Source organism: Periplaneta americana, chromosome 16 (genome assembly GCF_040183065.1).
Source record: "Periplaneta americana isolate PAMFEO1 chromosome 16, P.americana_PAMFEO1_priV1, whole genome shotgun sequence".
Classification (NCBI taxonomy): domain Eukaryota; kingdom Metazoa; phylum Arthropoda; class Insecta; order Blattodea; family Blattidae; genus Periplaneta; species Periplaneta americana.
The window spans coordinates 169,248,594-169,273,302 of NC_091132.1; the positions used below are offsets into that span (position 1 = coordinate 169,248,594).

At 37.1% G+C, this 24,709-nt stretch overlaps 1 protein-coding gene across 2 annotated transcripts; it reads right to left on the reverse strand.

Annotated features, from left to right (window-relative positions):
• Nucleotides 1–1,370: 1,370 nt before the first annotated feature.
• On the reverse strand, nt 1,371–24,002 carry LOC138691868 (zinc finger protein 235-like). 2 transcript variants are annotated; one of them, XM_069814429.1, is made up of 6 exons: nt 23,562–24,002; nt 23,333–23,447; nt 22,765–22,893; nt 16,658–16,740; nt 11,937–13,076; nt 5,472–5,607 (listed from the first exon to the last, which is right to left on the reverse strand). In XM_069814429.1, exons 2-5 carry the CDS (start codon nt 23,420–23,422, stop codon nt 12,017–12,019), a joined length of 1,362 nt encoding a protein of 453 aa, XP_069670530.1. In that variant the 5' UTR covers nt 23,423–23,447; nt 23,562–24,002; the 3' UTR covers nt 5,472–5,607; nt 11,937–12,016. The 2 variants fall into 2 exon arrangements, with proteins under 2 accessions (XP_069670531.1, XP_069670530.1); XM_069814430.1 differs by lacking the exon at nt 11,937–13,076 and having other exon boundaries at nt 1,371–5,607; nt 23,333–24,002.
• Nucleotides 24,003–24,709: the final 707 nt, after the last annotated feature.

Consider the following 24,709-nt stretch of genomic DNA (forward strand, 5'->3'; position numbering starts at 1 on the left):
AAAGAGAATGCTCCCTGGACCAAATTATCGTATTTTGCTGTGGTCGTCAGTACTCGCTGAAATGGGTAATAATCTAATAATATAATATAATTGTGTTGTACGTAGCAATATCGATTATTCAATTGATAGGATATTTTATGAGGTTGTCATGACTGAGATATATATATTGTCAATTGCTTTTATTTGTCAGTAGGCTCTTAGGGGTGCAGGTCGGGGTTTGGGATGGCCCACAAGCAACAAGTTATACTAAATATGTTTAGGATTAGTGTAAAACTGGCCTATGTCTCCTATAGTGGGCGGGACATAAGTAACATTCACCAAAATGACCTACAGGCATACAGCACCCAGAGGCGCAACTACAAAAACCTGCTCAAGGAGAAGGGAGCAACCTGGGTGGAAGGGAAGGACGGCGAGTAATAGAGAAAGCCACGGAAAACTACTTTGCGGTGCTGAAATCCAGAACACCAAAGTTCTCACAATGGAAACATGGAAATCCACTTCCAACAGGCCTATAAAGGCAATCGGCACGACGGACAATGCATATAACTCAGCCACTCCAGTTACAGAGGAGGTTGCAAACACGGTCATGGAACTGCAAGGGCACAAAGCTACGGTCCAGACGAAATCTTTAATGAGCATCTGAAGGAGGCCGTGCCGCATTTAGGGAAAATTTGGACTGCCCTTTTTAACAAGTGCCTTGAATCGGGTAAAGTACCGAGCAACTGGAGGACTGCGACTCTCAAAATCTTGTATAAAGGTAAAGGTAGCCCTGATTAGCCGGACTCATACAGGGGAATCGCGTTGGAAAACGCAATCTCCAAAATTTTATCTGCCAGACTGACAAAGGAAACAGTTGGCCAAAGATGAACTTAAAGCCGATTTCGACAAATTAAACGATAATTTCGCAACTATAAATAAAGCAGTGGCTGAACTAAGACAGGACGGCAAAATTCGCTCTCTCGAGTGTCGTCAAGAGCAGAGGAGTGAGTTGCTGGACAAACATGCTGAGGAAAAAAAGCACATACACGCGTTAATGGATCACCAGGCTACAGAACATAAACAGATCGGGCCATGGAAGAACCGGCAACGGAATTAAGGACCCCATATAGTGGCCCTAAGCCGTAACCTTACCAACCATGGTGATTTATCTTTATTTCTCGGCAATGTGAGTCCCATCTGGGTATCTATAAGGATAATTTATCGTGAATTAATTTTCTAGATTTTTTTTTTTCCATTAAAACTACGTCTTTTCTTTATTTCATTTTCTATTCTAATTATTTTTTAACATTAAAACTTTAGTTATATATATATATATATATATATATATATATATATTTGAAATATTCTAACTTACTTACTTACTGGCTTTTAAGGAACACGACGGTTCATTGCCGCCCTCACATAAGCCCGCCATTGGTCCCTATCCTGAGCAAGATTAATCCAGTCTCCACCATCATATCCCACCTCCCTCAAATCCATTTTAATATTATCCTCCCATCTACGTCTCGGCCTCCCCAAAGGTCTTTTGCCCTCCGGCCTCCCAATTAACGCTCTATATGCATTTCTGGATTCGCCCATTCGTGCTACATGCCCTGCCCATCTCAAACGTCTGGATTTTATGTTCCTAATTATGTCAGGTGAAGTATACAATGCGTGCAGCTCTGCCTTGTGTAACTTTCTCCATTCTCCTGTAACTTCATCCCTCTTAGCTCCAAATATTTTCCTAAGAACCATATTCTCAAATACCCTTAGGTTTCTTCCGGGGTTTTCCCTCAACCAATTATGAGTAAATGCTGGGCAACTTTCGGTGCAGGACTCCAGACTCATTTCACTGGCATTATCACCTTCATCTCATTCAGATGCTACATAACCTAAGATGTTGATAAAGCGTCGTAAAATAACCTACTACTAACTAAATCATATAAACTTTCACATGTAAAGTTTTCTTTATATTTGAAGATATTAATGTTTCATCATTCCGAAGGGACTTGCAAGTTCCGCTTGGTTGGTTGTATTTTTTGAGTCACAAACAGTCTATTAAATTGTTGTACTGACTGTTTAGTTGTGTTCCATTTGCAATTATAAGTTATGCTACAGGTAATAAAGATTAGTATTTAATCTCAAGCAGAAATTAAAATTTGAAAACAGGGGAAATTTATTTGTATCTAGGAGAAAATGTAAGCTATTGCAGGGACTTTTACTCTAAACAGTATGACAATACTGCGCTATAATCCCGCAATAGCGATCAATGCCGAGCAAAGAATGAATTTCCGTTATCTTTAGGTGTAAATATATGGGCTGCAGCGATCTGTGTTCACGTTCTTTGGTCTAAGAGTGTAGATCAATGCCTACATTTGTAGTTCGTTGGTCTAGATTGACTTGGCTTCAAATTAACAGTGATGATCATCATTCATTTAGAAAACAAAAGAATGACGATTATATAATATGGCTACAAAACATGCTGAATTTTGCAATTTCTCACAAATATATGAAACTTTAATTCATTGTCTTTCCAATCATCCTACTCTATACGATATGAGTTCGAAAACATTAAGAGATACCGATAAAAAGGATATGTGAAAGGAAGTCGGTGAAATTGTAGGCAGAAATGATTAAGTATCTATCTGTATTTCAATATTATAGGCTAATTCTATATTCCAATACATCACAGAAGCACTATTAAAACATCACTTAAAAACAATGCTTAAAAAAATGCTGAATTTATACTTCGTTCCATAATGTCTGACAGGAGACATAAATAATGACGGCTGAGAGAGAAAGATAATTGCAATTCAACCAATTGTAGAGGTCTCATCCCAGACATCTTGAAGTGAGGTGGTCTGAAGCATTCAATCTGAGATAGCTGGTGTAAGAATTAAAATATATGTCTGTGCTAAGGACAGCTTACGTGTAATTGATAAATAATTTAATATTTTATGAGAATACACTTGTAATATGAAAACTGAAGTTTGTTTAATTAAACAAAAGTTTATCACTTCAAATGTGGGCATGTTAAATATCTTTGTATTCAGAATTTAGACTAATGGGAAAGGAGCATCCAGTCGTGACAAATATTCTAACCAACAACGAGATACAAATAAACGACGAAGTTACCATATTTCGAAAGGTAATTCAGAACGGTGTTCTGCAAGATCTCATCAGTACACTACTATTCGACATCATCACAAGGTTATCATAAGGATGAGCTAACGATTACGCAGCTGATATGCCCCTTTCGTCGCCTTGTAGAGAAGAGCTTCAGAAAACACTAAACGACCTAGAAAAATGGGCACTGGAAAACCACTTCTACATGAAACAGTCCAAACGGTTTTCATGAAAGGTAACAAAACATCCGCAAACGACTCCCTCATGTTACAAAACACATCCTTGGAAATAATAAATAAATTCAAAATTCTAAGCGATCAACTTTAACATCTTAGAGTCCTCACATCCAAGAGAGAACAGCCTCTCAATAGCAATTACCGTCTTCGTGGCACAGATGTCAACAGAAATAACATGGGCCAATGTTAAAACGAGCCATCTAGAAACCTTAAATATCAAAGCAAGAAAAACTGAATTATGGTTTATTTAACAACGCTCCAACTGCCGAAGTTACAGTATATCAGCGTTGCAGGTGTGCCGGAATTTTGTCCCAGAGGAGTTCTTTTACGTGCCAGTAAATCTACTGACTTGAGCCTGTCGCATTTAACCACACTTAAATACTATCGACCTGGGCAGGGATCGAACCCATAATCTCGAGCACAGAAAGCCAGCACTATACCAACAGTGTTACCCAAGCCGACTCAAAGGAAGAAAGGCCTACAAACAAGAAAAACAGCCCCGTCTGGACTGCTCCACCTGACAGCTCGGGAAATATTCTACAGTGAGGATTTAAGAATGAAGCTGCTCCTACCATTACAGCGCAGTAAAGGAGACAAGTGAAGTCGATCCCGAATTCTACATTAAACCGGCAATGCGAACGCTAACACGAGTACAGGAAAAGCTCAAATAAACTTATATCACCCTAAAGGTCTTTCGAGCGCATCTTCCTATTATTATTGTGAGAAAATATCTGCAGATATCGCATTTAGAAGGCTTTTCAACTGTGTTCGGAACATGTCTTAAAAAATACCGATGACATTTCCCAGACATTTCATTAGAACGATTTCTTGGATATGTGAATTCGTGCATGATATACAGCTACATTATTTTTTAAAAACATTTACCACAGAATTTATATCTGAAGTGTTTGGGAAAAGTGACACAAGTCAGTTTTCCACAAACATTTTTTGATAATTTATTGACAACATCTGCTCGCTTGGAGAAAAATACGTAAGTATTTCTCCCATTACAATAATTCATACAGGAAAAAAATCAAATCGACATAAACCAGTGTAAGTTGTCAACAAATTACCAAAAAGGTTTGTGGAAACTGACTTACGTTACTTTTCGGGAGCACTGCAGATGTCTAAGCTTCTTACACCTGTCTGTACGTGCATGGTCTTCAAAATATGCGAATTGTGAGAAATAAACTCCACAGATGTCGCATTTCAACGCTTTTCCCGCGTGTGCGTATGTGTGTGGCTTTTAAGATACGCCACATTTGAAAAACACTTCCCACATACATCACATACGAATGGCTTGTTGCCACTATGGAGAACCACATGTCTTTTAAGATATCGGGAAAAGGGAAAACTTTTATGACAGATATCGCATGTAAATGGCTTTTCATCCGTGTGTGTACGTGAATGTGTTGCGAGATCACATTGTTTTGGGTAACTTTTCCCACAAACATCGCATATGAATGGTTTTTCGCCCGTGTGAGAGACAATATGTCTATTCAGGTACTGTGACTGTGAGAAAGACTTCTCACAGAAATCACATTTAAACAGCTTTTCACCTGTGTGTGTACTTGTATGTCTTTTAAGGCAGGAAGATCTTGCGAAATATTTATCGCAGACATCGCATTTGAATGGCTTCGAGCCTGTATGGGTACGCAAATGGGTATTTAGGTGTCCACGTTGTAAGAAACAATTTCCACAAAGATGGCATTTGAATGGCTTCTGGTCTGTGTGAATAAAATAATGTCTCTTAAGATATTGCGAATGCGTGAAACCTTTGTCACAAACAGCGCATGTAAACGGCTTCTCCCCAGTGTGAGTGAACATATGTCTTTTAAGAACATATGATTGAGAAGAACAATAACCGCAGACATCGCATTTGAAAGGCTTTTCACCCGAGTGAATAGTGGCGTGACTCTTAAGATTCCCTGATTTTGAAAAACATTTGCCACACACCTCGCATCTGAATGGCTTTTCGCCCGTGTGCGTGTACGAGTGGGTTTTAAGATTCCCTGATTTTGAAAAACATTTACCACACACATCGCATTTGTGTCTTCCGTTGCCGCATATGTGCATTTGTTCACTCTCGTTGTTCTCTAACAATGTCCCACACGTGTTACACTCGAATGAATGCAGGCTTTTCTCTCTCATCAGCAGTTCGTCGCACACCTGGGTTTCAAATGAAGCTTCGCAGACAGGAGTCTCATCCGAGACGCAATTTTGGGTGTTAGTGAGCTTCACCAGTGGCGTTTCATATTCATCAGTGCTGTAACCAAAAGATATGAGTGGAGATTGCAAACTGAAAAAAGAATTAAGATCGCCTTGAAAATAAACAATGTTATATTCGTATACTAGGACAAAGCAATCACTAGATTTGGTACATTTCAGCTACTTTAAATACAAAATTTAGCAATTGAAAAATGGGGTTTATCATTTTGTATCATTTTGAGACAGACGATTTGATATGAAAAGTTTGGTGTTACAGTCCTGTCGCTCTAATTTCCGGCAGCCAATCGCGTTGCAGGTCGGCTACATTTAAACGTCTGCGTCTTGTGATTAGCTTATGAAGACGTTATTCATTTCTTAAGGCTCGATAAATACTTAATATAATCGCCCGCCATTTTGGCTCTTTCGTTGGCGTTCGCAGAAAGCACACGAGGACGTTATTTGCCGCTCAATTATTTGCTGAATTATAATGCGTTTGATTTATTATCATAGGAGCTACGACATGATAATGTTTAACGGTGTGGCAAATAGATCCCTCGTATGGTAGCTCGGCAACGAAAGAACAAAATGGCGAACGAAACTACCTACCTAGACTTTATAGAGCCTTGACTTCCTAAGACGTAAGCAAAGAGGAGGATCACGCCGGGAATAACAGCGTCGCGACTATAATAATGCAATGTGATCAAATTGCTAATAGATGTATTTTGTAGACTTTCGAATTAAAGCCTTGAAAATAATGAATAAGGAACATATAAAATTAAATTGAAATTATGAATGTTAAGAAACATGCAAAAAGAATCATGCATTCATAGTTTTCTGCCAAGTGCAGGTCATTCACTGCAAACCCAGCATTCTGCAATCTTCTCAATTTTTCGCTTCCCTCCTCTTCGTCTTCACATGCGATCCATGTATCTTAAAGTTGCCTACCATCTCATATCTTCATCTGCCCAGAATTTTTCTAGTCAAATGATAAGTTGTGATTTCATATCCAATCTATCTTGTCAGTCCATCACAAATAATTAGCCACAAACTTGTTTGTGTACGTATAGAGATCACATAGGCAGCCAATACTCTGACAGACAACTCGATATACAGGTACAAATAAAAACAAAGAGGGTGTTATGTAGGTCACATTCGTGTGCTATTCACATGCTAAAAGCTAACATGGAGGGGTGAACAAACTATTTAGGAAAATATAAGTATGTGTTTGTCGTGGGGGTCGATAGTGCTTTTTTTTTTTTACATAAACACAACATTTTCTACAAACAGATACATTTCGGGTATTGTACTCAATTACGCATTTCATCTCAGATTAAAAACTACAGCAATACGAGGGTTGTTTGAGAAGTTCTCAGAATCAACAACAGAGGTCACGCTAACACAACCCGGTTCTCGCATAAAGATTAGTCATGCTTTATGAGTAAACGCGTGGTGCAATAGTGCTCTGGGTTGAGAGTTGTGGTGTGGACGCCTCTCTATTGTTGTTCCTGTAGTGATTTGTGAAGCTGCGAAAACCGAGAATGGGGCAGTGTTAAAGGAATTCGCAAAGAAAGGTATCAACGCAAATTAAATTCATGCCAATTTTCAGAACACACTGGGAGACTCTGCTCCTTCATATTCAACTGTTGCCAAGTGGACCAACGAGTTCAAATTTGGTAGGGAGAGCTTAGAAGATGATCTGCATGGTGGTCGGCCAAGAAATTACTGCAAAAGTCCACGAAATGGTCTTGGAGGATCACCGACTGAAACTGCAAGAAATTGCTGAAGCTGTAGGGATGTCATCTGATCGAGCAAGTCATATTTTAACTGAGGAACTGGGTGTGAAAAAACTATCTGCTAGATGGGTGCCGCGACTGTTAACACAGAACCAAAAACATATGAGAGTGCAAATGTCTGAACAATGTTTGGCCCATTTTCAGAAAAACCAACAAGATTTTTGCGCCGGTTTGTGACCACAGATGAGACATGGGTCCACTACTATACCCCAGAGACAAAACAACAATCTAAGCAGTGGAAACATGTTGATTTTTCACCACCAAAGAAAGCAAAGGCAATATGGTCGGCCGGAAAAGACGTGGCATCTGTTTTCTGGGATGCGAAAGGGATTTTGTTGATAGAGTATCTTCTCACTGGTCAAACAATTACTAGACAATACTATGCTAACCTCCTGGACCAACTGCAGCAAAATATATGCGAAAAAAGGCCAGATTTAGCAAAGAAGAAAGTCTTGATCCAGCAAGACAATGCTCACCCACACACACACACGTGTCGTTGCCATGACAAAATACGTGAAGTCAGGTACGCATTGTTGGCACACCCGTCTTATTCCCCTGACTAGCCGTACCCGTGCGCTCCGCTGCACCCATTAGAAATAAATATAAACTAATTCCATAATTAAAATAGGACATTTGATCCAGGGGACATTCGTGTTTGATAGAAGGATAAATCGTTTAATATGTTACTTAATTTAAATTGTATTTAAATAATTAAAATGCGGTCATTTTGGTCCAGAGACACTCATTTGGTGCAATGACAATTCCTTTAACATGTTTCTTAATTGTTATTACCAATTATTTTTGGAAAAGCGAAAATTAACAGAAAAATTTTGGCTACAGATTTATTATTATGTTTATATTATATTATTTTATATTATATTATATTATATTATATTATATTATATTATATTATATTATATTATATTATATTATATTATATTATATTATGTAAAAAGTGTGTTGATAACGGATGTACTCCAATTAGAAAGTTTTTAATTTGTTGTGGGAACTATTGATTCTCAGGAGGAACAATTTTACAACAGCGCAACATAATCTGCTTGGCTCATTACCCAATTTTTTTGCATTGCATTTATTGCATATATATTTTATGTATTTTAATACTATTCAATTGAGAATAGTTAAAATTTGAATTATAAAATAATGGATTGCTAAGCTAACGTACTATTACTGCATACTAAATCAATACACTCTCGTTGTTCGTTAATTCTCTGAGATAAAAGTGAATGTGTTCATAAAACATTATTTTAAGAAATACAGGAAATGAATATACAGAATAGCCTATCAAGTTTTTTGTTCATAAGAAGCTATTTTAATCTTACCTGTCCTCAATTCACTCAGAAGTTACTGTAATAACATTATAGCAGTATGTCCATCCAGAGAAACTACACTTTCCAATGGTGAATTAATAATTAATTATAAAAATCGGTTAATTTACTTCCGATATTACTTCATACAAACACAGAAACATTCTCTGTAGGCTATCTTTCATAGCTTTCGATTGCTGTGTCCAAGGCCCCTTATAGACGAAGTCATTTGTTTTTTATTTCAATACACCACCGTAGATGGCAGTTATTTTAATATTAAAACTCATTTATCACATTAAATATCAGTCCTATGAAAATTTTTCAAAGAGTAAAACTTATCAGAAATCATTTTTAAAGAAACTTCTGTTATGTAACATTTTTCACAAAATCAATAATAAGCGAGATATTTCAATTTATTTAATTCAGGCCCCCTTTTAATCCCCCTTTTAAATAATATGTTTTGAATGCCATATAGCCAAAAATCTAAGTTACAACGAACTTAATTTATATTCCAATTTTCATCGAAATCCGTTCATCCATTATCGCGTGAAAAGGTAACAAACATACAGACAGACAGAGAAATAAAAATTTCAAAAAAGCGATTTTCGATTTCAGGGTGGTTAATTATATATGTTAGGACCAATTATTTTTGGAAAATCGAAAATTACCAGAAAAATTTCGGCTACAGATTTATTATTAGTATAGACATGGCTCCATCAGACTTCCATCTCTTCCCTAAACTCAAATTTTTCCTTGGTGGACGGAGATTCTCTTCAAACAAAGAAGTGAAACTGGAGTTGACGAGTATTTTGCAGACCTGGGGGAATCTGATTTTCGAGATGGAATAAAGGCATTGGATCATCGATGGACCAGGTGCATTAGTGTCCAGGCAGACTACATTGAAAAATAAAAATATAAAAAATGAGGTACGCAGTTATTATTTCATTCCGGGAATTTTTCTAATTATTCTCGTATGCTTTATTTATGTCGCCATAATTGGGACATATTTCGACTTCGTCGTGATTGCGGAATAATAGTTATTGGACGAGAAAAATTCGCTCCAGTGCTGGAGATCGAACCCTCTTGGTTCTATGTACACTTTAACCACTGAGCTACGTCGAATCTCCGCCAACAAGTCACTCAATTGAGCGCGCTCCTTGTACAATGGCAGTTGACTTAACCCTTAGAAGCCGTGCATCCATTATAGTGGCCAGCTAGTATTACGGTAATGACGTCATATAACATGTTATAAATTGTATGTTATATATAAAATACGTTGACATTCTTTAATTTTATATAACATTAAAGACATTGCACTTGATTAAAACAATAAAATTTTTGATGTAATGTTCCTCACCGGCATAGTGTCACGACGCCTGAAAACACAGAATGAGTGATAACGGCAGTCACGCCAAGTCCAAGCATTAGCGCTTGGACGCAGTGTGAGAAGAATGCTTCACCAGCCAAGATTTCATCCCTACAAAATCAGTGTAGACCAACGATTGTGATCCAATAATTTGGAGACCTATCCTGGCATCTCCTGACCTTACTGTTCCTGATTTTTATCTATGCGGCAACCTGAAGAACCTAGTCGACCCAACCAGCTATGACAGAAATGTTAAAGAAAAGAATTTTAGTAGAGATCGTCGCTGTCACTCAGAAAGTACTGCAGAATTTCATGAATTATGTACTTTCCAGGGTAAAAAAAATGTTTCAGTTGTAATATGAGGTACGCTGGTAATTTGTGTTTTTTTTTTCTGTGTTATGTCGTACTAATATTTTATCATTTATTCAGACTTGAAAGGTCGATTTCTAAAACGAGGTCTAGACCCCGGCCATGGCTTTAAACCGCGTTTGGATTTATAAAACGAGGTCTTTTTCATTTTTCTGAGCCATGGCTCGAAACCATGGTCTGAAGTCCACACCTGTGGAGTAACGGTCAGCGCGTCTGGCTGCGAAACCAGGTGGCCCGGGTTCGATTCCCAGTCGGGGCAAGTTACCTGGTTGAGGTTTTTCCGGTGTTTTCCCTCAACCCAATAGGAGCAAATGCTGGGTAACTTTCGGTGCTGGACCCCGGATTCATTTCACCGGCATTATCACCTTCATATCATTCAGACACTAAATAACCTAGATGTTGATACAGCGTCGTAAAATAACCCAATTAAAAAAAAAACCATGGTCTGAAGCAGAGACCACGGCTGGGGTAGGTTTAAAACCACGGCTTCATGTATACAAGATGGAGGAAGTAGATCAGCTGGATGACTATGAAATGAAAATTTGTGGCTACGAGTATTAAATCGTGGAATTAGAGAGATGAGAGAGAAAAATAATCCTTTGTAACTATATAACGACGATAATTTCTGGCGAATATTTCGACTTTCGAAGATATCAACGCAAAATTTAGCAAGAATGCTAAATAATAATCTGCAACGAAATGCATGAGGCGACAGGTTCACATATTTTTTTACATCTTGTTGTTGCTTTCAGGTTAGTAAGATATAATATTTTACATTAATTATACCTTTATGCCTATAGGACGTTATATCTTAATTCTTAGTCTTTACAGTAGTTTTGGACATTTCATTTAATATTGAAAAATGTTGTGGGCCTTCAAGAATATGAAGGAAATGTGATTTTGTCTTCTTATTTTAAGTTTTATGATACTGGGGCTTTCCACATAGCACTGCCTATTATATGTGAAAACAGAACCATACTAAATTTTAGTTTCAATTGAAATTTTAATCCAGTTAATATTTAGGTTCTTAATTCCTTAGAACTGGGTTTTCAGGTTGTTAATATTGGTAGTAATGAACAAACGATAGACTACAACATAAATGCTTGACTTGTGCCAATTATTTGTGTAATATCATTCAGGTACCTAAAAATCCGTTCCGTATTAAATATTAAGTAATGCTAATACTGTATCTTAAACGCACGTATATTCCCTAAATATAACAATACCTTAGCTGAGAACAAAAGAACGTGACTTACTGGAATTCAATAAAAATATTAATCCGATGTTCATTTCTTTCTAATATCGATTGTTTACGACAATAAAAATCGATTGTAAGCTGCGTTGCCATATATAAAACCCACGAACCTCGGTTTCTTCTCAAGCCGCGTCTCGACTTCGTTTTAGAAATCGCCTAAGGATTCAGACCTCGATCGAGGTTCAAATGCCAAGGTTTGGAACCACGATTTCGTCCGTGTTTTAGAAATCGACTCAAAATGTGCCGGTACTTTCTGCTGGACCTGTATCATTAATTTACCTGCGTACCACGTGCTGCTCTGGATAGATTTAATGCCCGGACTTCCAAAAATATTTTCCACAGACATCACTTGGCATTCATTACGTCCGGCCTGGGTGCTGACGCGCATGATATCGAAGTCCTGATCGAGTGAGGCCTTTTCCACAGACACCGCACTTGAATGGTTTCTCACTGGTATGCTTGACTGCGTGGCTCTTGAGGTATCTCGACTGTGAGAAACGTTTCCCACAGATATCGCATTTGAATCGCTTCTCGTCGCCGTGCTGGAAGGCGTGGTCATACAGATGCCCAGACTGCGCGAAACACATGCCGCACACCTTGCATTCGAAGGGCCTCTCACCGGTGTGCTGGCGATTATGGTTTCTTAAGTGTCGTGATCCCGAAAAACATTTTCCACATACTTTGCATGTGAATGGCTTTTCCCCCGTGTGGTGACGTACATGGACTTTAAGGCAGGCTGAATTTGAAAAGCATTTCGAACAGAGATGACATTTGAATGGCTTTTCCCCACTGTGGCGCCGTATGTGACCTTTCAGGTATGCTAAACATGGGAAGCGTTTGCCGCAGACATCGCATATGAATGGGTTCTCGCCGGAATGTTCCAGCGCATGCTCTTTGAGACTCCCCTTTTCTTGGAAACATTTCCCGCACATGTCGCATCTGAAACACTTGACTCTCGTGTGGAGACGAGCGTGAACTTTCAGGTGACTGGATCGTGCGAAACACTTTCCACAAACACCGCAACTGAACGGCCGCTCTCCGGTATGTTTGCGCAGATGATCTTTGAGGTTCCTTGATCGTGAATAATATTTTCCACATACATCGCATTTGAACCGTTTTTCACCGCTGTGTACCCCTGCGTGGGCATCGAGCTGCGCCTTTTCTGTGAAAAGTTTGCCGCAAAAACAGCATTTCAACATCTCTGCTCCTGTATGCCTCCTTAAATGCCTTCTGAGTGTGTGAACAGTCGATAGCACCTTGCCACAAACGTCGCACCTGTGTGAACTTCGGTCTGTGTGGTTGTGGGTGCACAACTGAACTTTGCTGCTGCTTCCACCAAGTTGGTCGCAAATCTCAGTACCAAATGTTGTTTCACAGGCATCATTATCTGAGCAGGCAGTATTTTGAGGATCTTCGCATCTGCCGGAAAATTAACTAGCTACATACACATCTCACATAATGAACCATAAATCATTAAGATACGTGACAGCAAGTAGGAAAGTTCTTTTTTCAATTACATATTGCTCTATTTTTTTATTTTCTGACAGAAAAAATGAATACCATCCATAATAACCGATACTTTATGTGGCATTATGTAATTTTAATTATTCCTTTCCTGTCTAAAAAAAAGTAAGACAGAATTTCATTACCTCGAAAATGTCATGAAAATTTTCTTAACAATTAATATGTACAACTGCTAATACCCATTGACGATGTTAATTAATTCCAGGTATTTAGTACCTGTCAGAAGTTGTGTATAGTTCTACTCCATCACTATCACTACTACAGGCATCTCTGTAATTATGTTCGACAACTGTAAGACAAGTCACTTTTCCTACTATATGGAGTGGCTGAAAGGTGGCCTTTATTCCCGACGCTATAATGGTTTAAGTTGAATGCTTGATAAATCCACTTACCTGATGGTTTAAGAGCTGAATTCTGCGCCATGTTGTGGCATATGTTTTTCAGAGATAATAAAAGTCACAATAATAATAATAATAATAATAATAATAATAATAATAATAATACTCTTAGGCCCAATTGTATAAAACTCCCTGACTAAAGATCAACTTTGATCGAAGATCGAAACGTGAACCGAGTTCAGACACTTCTTCTATTGTATAAAACTTTCCTGCGATCAAATTACCTTGGTTCAAATGCAATCTAAGTTCACTTGAAAAGGATTTGGCAACATCGCATAAACAGCTGAAATACGTGATGCGCGGACAGGTTTGTTCAGTGTTGCCAATATAGCGACTTTAACTCTTTTTCAACAACAATTTCTTTTAACTTTTATATTGCTTAAATAGGGATTTAGTAACCTTTTTAGCACCCCATAGTGACAAAATTTAATCTTTCTTTGTTGATAATGAGAAATCTAGCGACTTTCCAACTACTTTTTGGCGACTTTCCGTACACTCTGTTGGAGACACTGGTTTCTTGTGCAATGTAAATAATGACGTACAATAAGAAGAAGGTTGACTGTTCTCCGAGTTGTTATCATGTTATGGTGTTTGATACTGCTAAACATAATAAAGCTTTATAAAACGACAATTTTCGTTTAGTAATAAAGTTAATTGAACATTTATGAATCCATTAATAATTAATGGTTGTTATAAACATAATATAATTATAGGTTATGTTATTTGATACTGCTGAACACGATAGAGCCTTATAAAATATAAGAATGTTTGTGTATTAAGGCAAGAAATTGAAAGAAATATATATAAATGTACCTAACATATCTATTAATATTAATAATAATGGATATTTTATTTGCACAATCTGTCACTCGTATATTTCAAACAGAAAAGAAATAACTGAACTTGGATCATCTAACTTAATCGGACAAATTTCTTCAGTCAAAGTTGACTTTAGTTTGAGACAAATTAATCTCATATTAGACTTTATACAACACAAAATTCCAAGTTCAGCTGAAACAAGGATCAATTTAACCTCTGATCTAAGATTAAATGGTTTATACAATCGGCCCTTAAAAATAATCATTCCGTTGTGTCATACCGGTTATTACTCCCACAGCATGGGTACCAAGTTTCACAATGTTACCAACACGCAAACACAAAAATTTACTTGAATGGTGGTAAAACTCAAATCTCAGCTACTCAGTATATTAGCACAGCCTAGTACATACAGTCACGAAGCTCAATACGAAATAAACATGCATCCAAACATAGTTGCTGACCACTAGGATCGCTAATATCGCGTCATTACAGACAATCCAAAATAGTACCGGCACAGTCTATTGTTCCTAGTACCAGTACCCTCACAACTCAAGCTTCGATACTGTATATACTAGTCTGTGATATTATGGGCAGATACTGAACTGTATGTCTCACATAACTAGACACGGTGGAAGTGAAATAACCTTGGAGATTGAAAGGGATGATAGGGGACATTTAAACGAATAGAAAACCTATATTAAGTAATGTCACGGTTAATTAGAGAATTAAATTTGAAGTTTCAGCAGTCCCGCAACATCGCCGCTAATACACTGTACTCGTGATATAGATGTAAGGCCCGTAACACACTTGAAGAGTTTTCGCCAGCGAGAAATGTGTTGCGAGAAAGAGGCGAAGAGCCTTCCTCCACACACTTGGCGAGTTCTCGCTATCACAGATCACACCTCGCTATGATCATCTATGCACTGCCTTCATGCAGAAAGCATTTTTCTGATTATAGTAATCACTCGTTGGGGGAAATATTATAGGTTATGTATTTACGTATATTGTCGTACTTAAATATATAACCTGTAAGTATATTGTCGTACTTTACAAATTACGTACGAACGCTATGTTGAATCTGAGTATTCAGGTGATGAGGAAATGGAGTTACATGAACATATTTTGTTCATGAAAAGAAAAAGTAGGCCTAAAATTAAAGCCAGAAATATCTGAAAATCACATTGTATCTTACGAAAATAAGGGCGAGTTATGGACTCTGGTTTCGATTTGAATGATGATACGTTTAGGCGTTATTTCAGGTTGAATGGACCACAGTTTTTTGCCATTCATGATATGATAGAGGATTCTTTGCTATGTTCTGATTAAAATTATGTAAACTATTAAGACATATAGACACATTATTTCAAATGTTTAATTAATACTATTAAATCTCATCAAAATAAAATATAGCCCTATTTATTTTCAGATAATCTGATATTTGTCTCCAGATTTCTCTTTTAAATTTCGTGTTTTTATAGTTTTCATCCCGTGTATCATATAAATAGGCCTACGGGTGATATCGTACAAGTTCGATAAGTTTCTGACTGCAATTATCAGCCATCTTTCCTCAATTTCAAATAAAAGCAATACAATTCATCGCCACCTGTGATAACTTTTTCTACATTCAATCACCATAAAGAGTATAAATGTCAAACATCTTTGATAAATGTGTCAAGAAAATTCGCCGAGCTACCGATTCCAGCGAGAAACTCGCGCGAGGTTTTAGCCTTGAACTAGAATCTCTTCCAGTGTGTGGACGTCCATTTGAATCCATGTTATCAATTTTTTTAATTTTCTCGCAACACATTTCTCGCTGGCGAAAACTCTGCAAGTGTGTTACGGGCCTAAGAGGTCAACGATCTCGGTGTGTCTCGTTAGATGAGCTGATCTCCCTGGCGCTGCGTTGCAACCAACTCGCATGTGCAGTGCTTGCAATTTGTGTTTTTTTAATTAAATTTACACGCTATTGAAATAAGCCAGAAGGATAAATTATTATTCTTTATTAATTTTCCTATCGATATGGACAAAAAATCACGATTCTACTCGCAATATTTACCATAAAGATGTTGTTAAACGTTTGAGGAAAAACATTTTTTTTTTCTAAAAAACTGTTAACTTTCCACCAGTATGATATTATAGTTTTTTGTTACATACAGCATGAGCTATTCGCTCTGAAAATCTGCAAGGCTATTTCACTTCCGCCCTGTATAAGCGAACATAACGAACTACAGACAATATTACAGCATGCACAGCACTCACTTGTCAGCAGGGACTCCATATTCTTCTTTCGTTACTTCCAGCTTACATTCCTCTTTTATCATACTGACGCCAAATGCTTGTTCCTGAAAACAATATAAATGTAACAGAGGATGGATGCAGAAAGATTCAGAAATCAGATTCAAGAGCTGAAAACGAGTGAAATACATGGCATTCTTTTTTAAATATAATGGTTAATATTTTACATAAAACAGAACAACTTCAATGATGTCAAAGCAACGTGAATGTTGTTGCATTACGAACCAAATATGAGTAACAGATCTTTCCCCAACAGGAACGCATGCGTGAACACATGTATTCGTATCGCAATCTCTGATAATGGAGTTACCTTAAACCAACACTGAATTGGGACACATGGCATAATAAACAAATTTCAATTACACAACATTTTATCTCTAGTACAGCTTCACTAATCTGAAGAAACAGAAATGGCAAGATATGTACAAATAAACACAAAGCAATATAAGAGACAAATTGGTTCATTTCTATGAAGTAGGGCTACTTGAGACTCAAAGTCATCAACTGTCTCGCGTCTACAGTACTACCACAGTCTAGCATATAGTCACGAAGCTCAATATGTAACAAATATGCATCCATAGATAGTTGCTAACCACTAGGATCGCTACTATCGCCTCATTACAGACAATGCGAAATAGTATCTGCACAGTCTATTGTTCCTAGCAACCTAACAACTCAAGCTTCGTGACTGTATATACTAGAATGTGGTACTACAAACTGATGCTAATTTCCTCATGCACTGCACCTCAGACTTCATCCGATCAGGGTTGCCATCCATACGACTAAAGTCGTACGCATACTACTATTTTGACTAACTGTAGGAGGTACGACCGAACTCTATGTCGTACGCAATTTTGTACGATTGTTTTACTGAAGGGACAAAATTATTTTGAAACTTATAATGTTGGTCTATAATTAAAATAAAATTAACGATCAATTCGTCCTCTTTCTAGACAAGTTTTCTTCATGGAGTATGTCTTTGACTAATATCAAAGAAACATGAGACAAAATGAAAACAATTGAATACCGAATTATTAATGCGCCATTATCAAATATCGACTTACGCACATCCGGCTCGATCACGATCTTGCGCGAAATGGTTAAAATTGTCGGACCATCGGATCTGTGCCCCTTCAGCGCTGTCGTCGTTGTTGGAAAAGTTAAGGCCCATTCACAATGAAAATTAAACATAACGTAAACATTAACACAAGCACATAAACTTAAGTAGCCAAGGCCCATTCACAATGAAAATTAAACATAACGTAAACATAACATGTGTGTGGAAACAAACATACCGAATCAACAAAACTACAGAATCTATTACATAAAAATGAAGAATTGCACAATGACTGACGATGTAGCTATTCAATTTATGTTTCTAATAACTACAATGGCATCAGTATATGGCTTTCAATACTTGAAATCAAAGAAACGGAGATGTAAAAAACGATGGTTGATTCATCCATTGAATCAGAGAAGAATACAACAGGGGGACTTTTATAACCACATTCACATACTAATATATTTTGAAACACCAATACTTTGAAACTATAAAATAATGTTAGCTATAAAATGATTTAACTAATACCTACCTTCAGAATTCATTTCCTGTGCTGTTTTTTTCCACACATTCTCTTTTAATGTAATATCTTTGTATGTTTTATGTTTCTTGTCGTATAGACTAGGGTTTTCTTGGTATAAAATAATCAACTTTTCGTCATATGATTCCATGTTGCGCGCCTAGCTATCATCACGGCCAATAGATCAAAATATTGCTTGTAAGCAAAGCCCATGAGATGTTAAACAAAAAGTGAAAACACGCTTTCCGCTTGTGTACTGTTTACAAATCACATAAACATAAGCATGAAAGTTTGGAGTTTGCAAACTTTCATGTTAACGTCTTATGATTAAGATTAAGTTTATGCTTATGTAATTCATTGTGAATGCTTTCATTAAATAACATGGACACAAGGTTTTATGCTTACGTTATGTTTATGTTTAATTTTCATTGTGAATGGGCCTTAACTCCATTCCACCCGCTTTCCTCCTATTACGTCAAATCAGCATGCCACGAACCTTGCCGAATAGGGATGTTGCCAAACTTCTGTGTAACGGTCTCATAAATAACTGGTCCTCCATGCTACAATATCATTTCTTTCAATCAAAATACATCTTGTATATCTACATTTTTTAAACCTAAATCCCATGTCTTGAATCACTTTCCGCAGCGTTTCTCTCCAACCTTGGAAATTATTGCTTCTCTCGCAACATTCAGTAATTTCTTCAATGTCGAAACTTCTTTCTGAACGGTATAAAATTCTTGTATCTTTCGTCTTAAAATACATCGGTTCATATCATCTACAAGAATTAAAGGTTCCCTTGATCTGTTCTTATCTGGTGATTCTAGCTTTCCATCTCCTGCACAGACTCCCTTTCTTCTAATTTTCTTTATTAGGTGCTCTGACCTGCCTATATAAATTACATATCATGTATTAGTATTAGTTAAGTATGTAATTTTAATGCGTAATTAATTGAAATAAAATAAGCCTCACCTGTGATCGCAGCTGCTCTTTTCGTTGCCTGATTTATAGGAAACAGATATTGACCTGTTTGTTTCTCTTCATCGCAAAATGCTATTACGTACTTGCTTAATAATATTTCTTTCGCCACTCCGTCCTACAGTATTCATGTTGAGTTGGCAACACTGGACTGCAAGTGCAAATAAACTGTCCCGCAAGGAGGCCAAAATTGTGAGTAGTGGGGGACAGAAAGGGAGAGAGATAGGAATGCAGGGACAGAAATGAATTACAGAGGCTGAGAAGGAATTAGGGTTCAGTTCGCATATCTTACGGGGGCACAGATCCGATGGTCGGACTATACAAACCTGAAGTAACAAACCTAACCAAATTTGTAACCAGAGCACAAAAGAAACTGTTTGATATGTTCTGGAATGTACACACGAAAATAAATTAATGTAAAAAAACACGCCACGCTGCCACTCCATTACAGCTCAGCGCATGTGCCACAGCGAACGGTTCCTATCCTGTTATAAAAATTAAAAAAATGGCTGATCACCACAAAATGGCTTCAAATCGGCCGATATCCGTAAGTACGTAAACATAATAATCTAAACTATGATTGTTTTCCGTTCACTTTTTCTAAGCGTTTACACATTACGAATAATCAAAAAGTTTTGAAACTTAATTCCATAAAAAAAACCCATAACCAATACTTATAGGTAACAACACTTTCGATAAATTATATACTGCTAATGACAAAGTAAGAAGGAAACCAATAACTTTACTTTATTGGGTTATTTTACGATGCTGTATCAACATCTAGGTTATTTAGCGTCTGAATGATATGAAGGTGATAATGCCGGTGAAATGAGTCCGGGGTCCAGCACCGTAAGTTACCCAGCATTTGCTCGTATTGGGTTGCGGGAAAACCCCGGAAAAAACCTCAACCAGGTAACTTGCCCCAACCGGGATTTGAACCCGGGCCACCTGGTTTCGCAGCCAGACGCGCTGACCGTTACTCCACAGGTGTGGACCGGAAACCAATAGCAATTCTGAACAAAAGACAGAAAAATCTACCAGGCATTATCTAACTAGTGACTTTGAAATTACCAGATATTCCCCCCCAAAAAACTGTAGTTAGTAATGAACAAAACAGTTACAAATAGGGTTGCCAACTCTAGAGGACGGAAATTCAGGACACATTAAAAAAATAAAAAAGCACAAACTTATAATGAATTTCAATATGAATACACTTGTATTCTGTCGCTCAATCAAACAATTAGAATTACCTTCGTGTTATTATTTCGTTGTAGTGGTGTAGCCTTATATTAAAGAATATGGCATAGGCTAAGTCTGTACACACTGAAAAGCACAGAGATTATTAAAAAAAACTCGCTTTACTTGAGCATTACTAATTGGAAGAGCATGTATGTGTTCAGTACCGGCATCATCTCTTTCAATAGGCAATATTCTTGGTGCAATGCATCACCATTTTGAAAGTCCAGTTCTCTATTAACATGCAATATATTCACAATTTCAGTAAGGACACTGAATGTGAAAGTGCCATTAAGGTTAGAAAAGTGACTTTCTTAAGAAGTCAAGAATAGTAATCAAACCATTTTTGCAAATAGTCAATGGCCCTCTGATACACATTCAGTGCTCCGTTCTTAAAGAGATGCACGTCAGAATCACTCAAGTTATTCAAATGGTAATTTACTACCAAGTCACTTCTAAGGCCCGTAACACACTTGCAGAGTTTTCGCCAGCGAGAAATGTGTTGCGAGAAAGAGGCGAAGAGCCTTCCTCCACACACTTAGCGAGTTCTCGCTATCACAGATCACACCTCGCTATGATCAGCTATGCACTGCCTTCATGCAGAAAGCATTTTTCTGATTATAGTAATCACTCGTTGGGGGAAATATTATAGGTTATGTATTTACGTATATTGTCGTACACCCAAGGTTGCGGGTTCGATCCCGGGCCAGGTCGATGGTATTTAAGTGTGCTTAAATGCGACAGGCTCATGTCAGTAGATTTACTGGCATGTAAAAGAACTCCTGCGGGACAAAATTCCGGCACATCCGGCGACGCTGATATAACCTCTGCAGTTGCGAGCGTCGTTAAATAAAACATAATATATCAATATTGTCGTACTTAAATATATAACCTGTAAGTATATTGTCGTACTTTACAAATTACGTACGAACGCTATGTTGAATCTGAGTATTCAGATGGTGAGGAAAAGGAGTTACATGGACATATTTTGTTAATGAAAAGAAAACGTAGGCCTAAAATTAAAGCCAGAAATATCTGAAAATCACATTGTATCTTACGAAAATAAGGGCGAGTTTTGGACACTGGTTTCGATTTGCATGATGATACGTTTAGGCGTTATTTCAGGTTGAATGGACCTCAGTTTTTTTTTTGCCATTCATGATATGATAGAGGATTCTTTGCTATGTTCTGATTAAAATTATGTAAACTGTTAAGACATATAGATACATTATTTCAAATGTTTAATTAATACTATTAAATCTCATCAAAATAAAATATACCCCAATTTATTTTCAGATAATTTGATATTTGTCTCCAGATTTCTTCTTTAAGTTTCGTGTTTTTATAGTTTTCATACGTGTAACATATAAATAGGCCTACGGGTGACATCGTACAAGTTCGATAAGTTTCTGACTGCAATTATCAGCCATCTTTCCTCATTTTCAAATAAAACTAATACAATTCATCGCCACCTGTGATATCTTTTTCTACATTCAATCGTCATAAAGAGTATAAATGTCAAACATCTTTGATAAATGTGTCAAGAAAATTCGCTGAGCTACCGATTCCAGCGAGAAACTCGCGCGAGGTTTTTGCCTTGAGCGAGAATCTCTTCCAGTGTGTGGACGTCCATTTGAATCCATGTTATCAATTTTTTAATTTTCTCGCAACACATTTCTCGCTGGCGAAAACTCTGCAAGTGTGTTACGGGCCTAACTAGCTATGTCGGATTTCTAATAATGAAATTTCAGAATATAATAATGCAGTGAACTAAATTCCTGAGATCAAGCGTTCTGAAAAGAATTTAATTTTTTTTCCTCCATAGAGTACTGATTTCCTGAAAATTCGGAAAAATTCCGGACGGTTGGCAACCCGAGTTATAAATATATTGTGCACAACTAAAGACGTAGCAGCACAGTCTAGTATATACAGTCACGAAACTTGAGTTTTGAGGGTACCAGGAACAATAGACTGTGCCAGTACTATTTCGCATTGTCTGTGATGAGGCGATAGTAGCGATCCTAGTGGTTAGCAACTATCTAGGGATGCATATTTCCTACGTATTGAGCTTCGTGACTGTATATACTAGACTGTGGTGACACTGTCATCCATATGAAAGACCGCGAAGGGAAACTAATCATCCATATTGCTCCATTAACATGAAAAGCTACAAAGCACTGTCAGCAAGTTCTATTGGAGGCGTTCTTGAGGGTAAAACTGAACATGAAATGATTGTGGAGGAAGATAAGAACGGAAGTAACAAAAAGCTCTGCTCACCTGAGGTTCACACTTCACTTCAGCAAATGTAACAGGCAATGGAGTGTCCTCAATTTTCACTTCGGATGCGACGGCATAGTTGTATCCCTCTGATATCTCAGCCACATGCGAATTCGGTAAAATCGCATTCTGTGAAAAATACAGATAACACAAATTCCTAACTATTTGTTGTAAATACCACGACTCAGCTCTAACAACAAGACTGCAGTAAATTCCGTCTACAGAGAACGGGATTTTTGCTTTTTAATACGCGAGAAATAGGTTTAAATTCATATTAAACATAAAGTGTAAACCATTATAACTTACACCTTTAAAATTCGGAATACAGTCCTCAAATCCCAGAAATTGGTGTAGGACTTATTAAAACACGGTCCATCCAGAAAATGACGGACACTCTAAATACAATACATCAACACGAAATAGGCCTATATTACTACTTAAAAATGGAACAGGCTAATTGACACAAAATAATCTAATCTCAGTTTCATTCGTGCAAAAATCCAGACAGTGTAAGTTGGTCTGTCTATATAGCACTACCTATAAAATTACAAACGTTTTTTGGACTTACATCTGAGGCATTCGGTTCTTCTCCATCTGCGTCATCACACGATTGTATAGCCAGTGGGTCGAACTCGGGTTCCTTTTTGATCACATCCATTATAACTGAATGTCAGAAGCGTAGCCTATGTTTCAATTTGAAGAGCAGATAAAACGCTCATAATATATGAACAGCCATAACATGCTTCAAATCAATACAAAACAAATGAACGCCTAACAGCTTACTATTATCTACGTACCTATGCTATCTAAATTAAGCCTTATTTATTGTAATCATAAACGTTACATTCAATAATTGACAAAAAAAAAAAAAGGTATAACGTTCTGCATCGATACAATCACGCAATGCTTTGTAAACTGAACTCCGATAATTTCTTCTAGGAGATCGGGAAGAAGACACAATTCTCCCGCCCCGTATTTGTTCCTGCATTATAATTACATCTCGAGAATCGGTTTACGCAGCAGAATGTAAACGATCTATTTACATAATAAATATTGAGTGTTACGCCCAATCCATTTATATAAATTACACAAACAAATTAAACTGAACCTAACTACTTTGGCACGAATAAAGAACTCCATTTAATATACGTAGAAAATTCCAGATATCACTAGCCATAGGTTGGATCAACGTGAACTACAGAAAAGCACCCAAAAATCAAGCACACGGTGGTCAAAAGTAGAGATGGCCGATATTTCACAAACCGATATTTTGTCACAGGTATTTTTTTGTCACAGATAAACCTGTGACTGATGACGCGAAATATCTGTGACAAAATATCGCTATCGAAATCTGCTCCGTATTCAGTACTCTGTGACTGTTGCAACGTCTGCGACTGATATTTTCTCCTCTACGTCGTGGGTTTGCGCATGCGCGTGATACAATAACAGCAATCGGGCGGTGGTATTTGATTATTCTTTCGTGATATTTTGTTCAATATTATTTTTTTCAAAGCGATGATGTGTTGCAAAGTTATTAGCGGCATTATAATAATATAATCATGAATCTGACATTTTGTTTTCATATTAAGTCTGAATATATGTTTTATAAATATTTTATATATTCCCCGGAGATCTTCACATTTTCATATTACTGTGAATATATATTAATGTATAAGTATTTTCCACTCAATTTTTACGCAATAACAATATTTTTTTTTAGTTATACTATTAATTACAAACAGAATAGTTACAGGAGCCTACATTATTTTAATAACTTTACATGTACTTCTCTCATTTATGTATGATCCAGTTTTAATGTATAGCTCTAACACGAACAGTGCAGGGTAGTATTAATTAAAATAATTAAACTTAAAATAAAATTATTTGTAATAAGTTCATTACCGGTATGTTGTTTATGGTTATTAACTCTTAGGAAATCGCACAG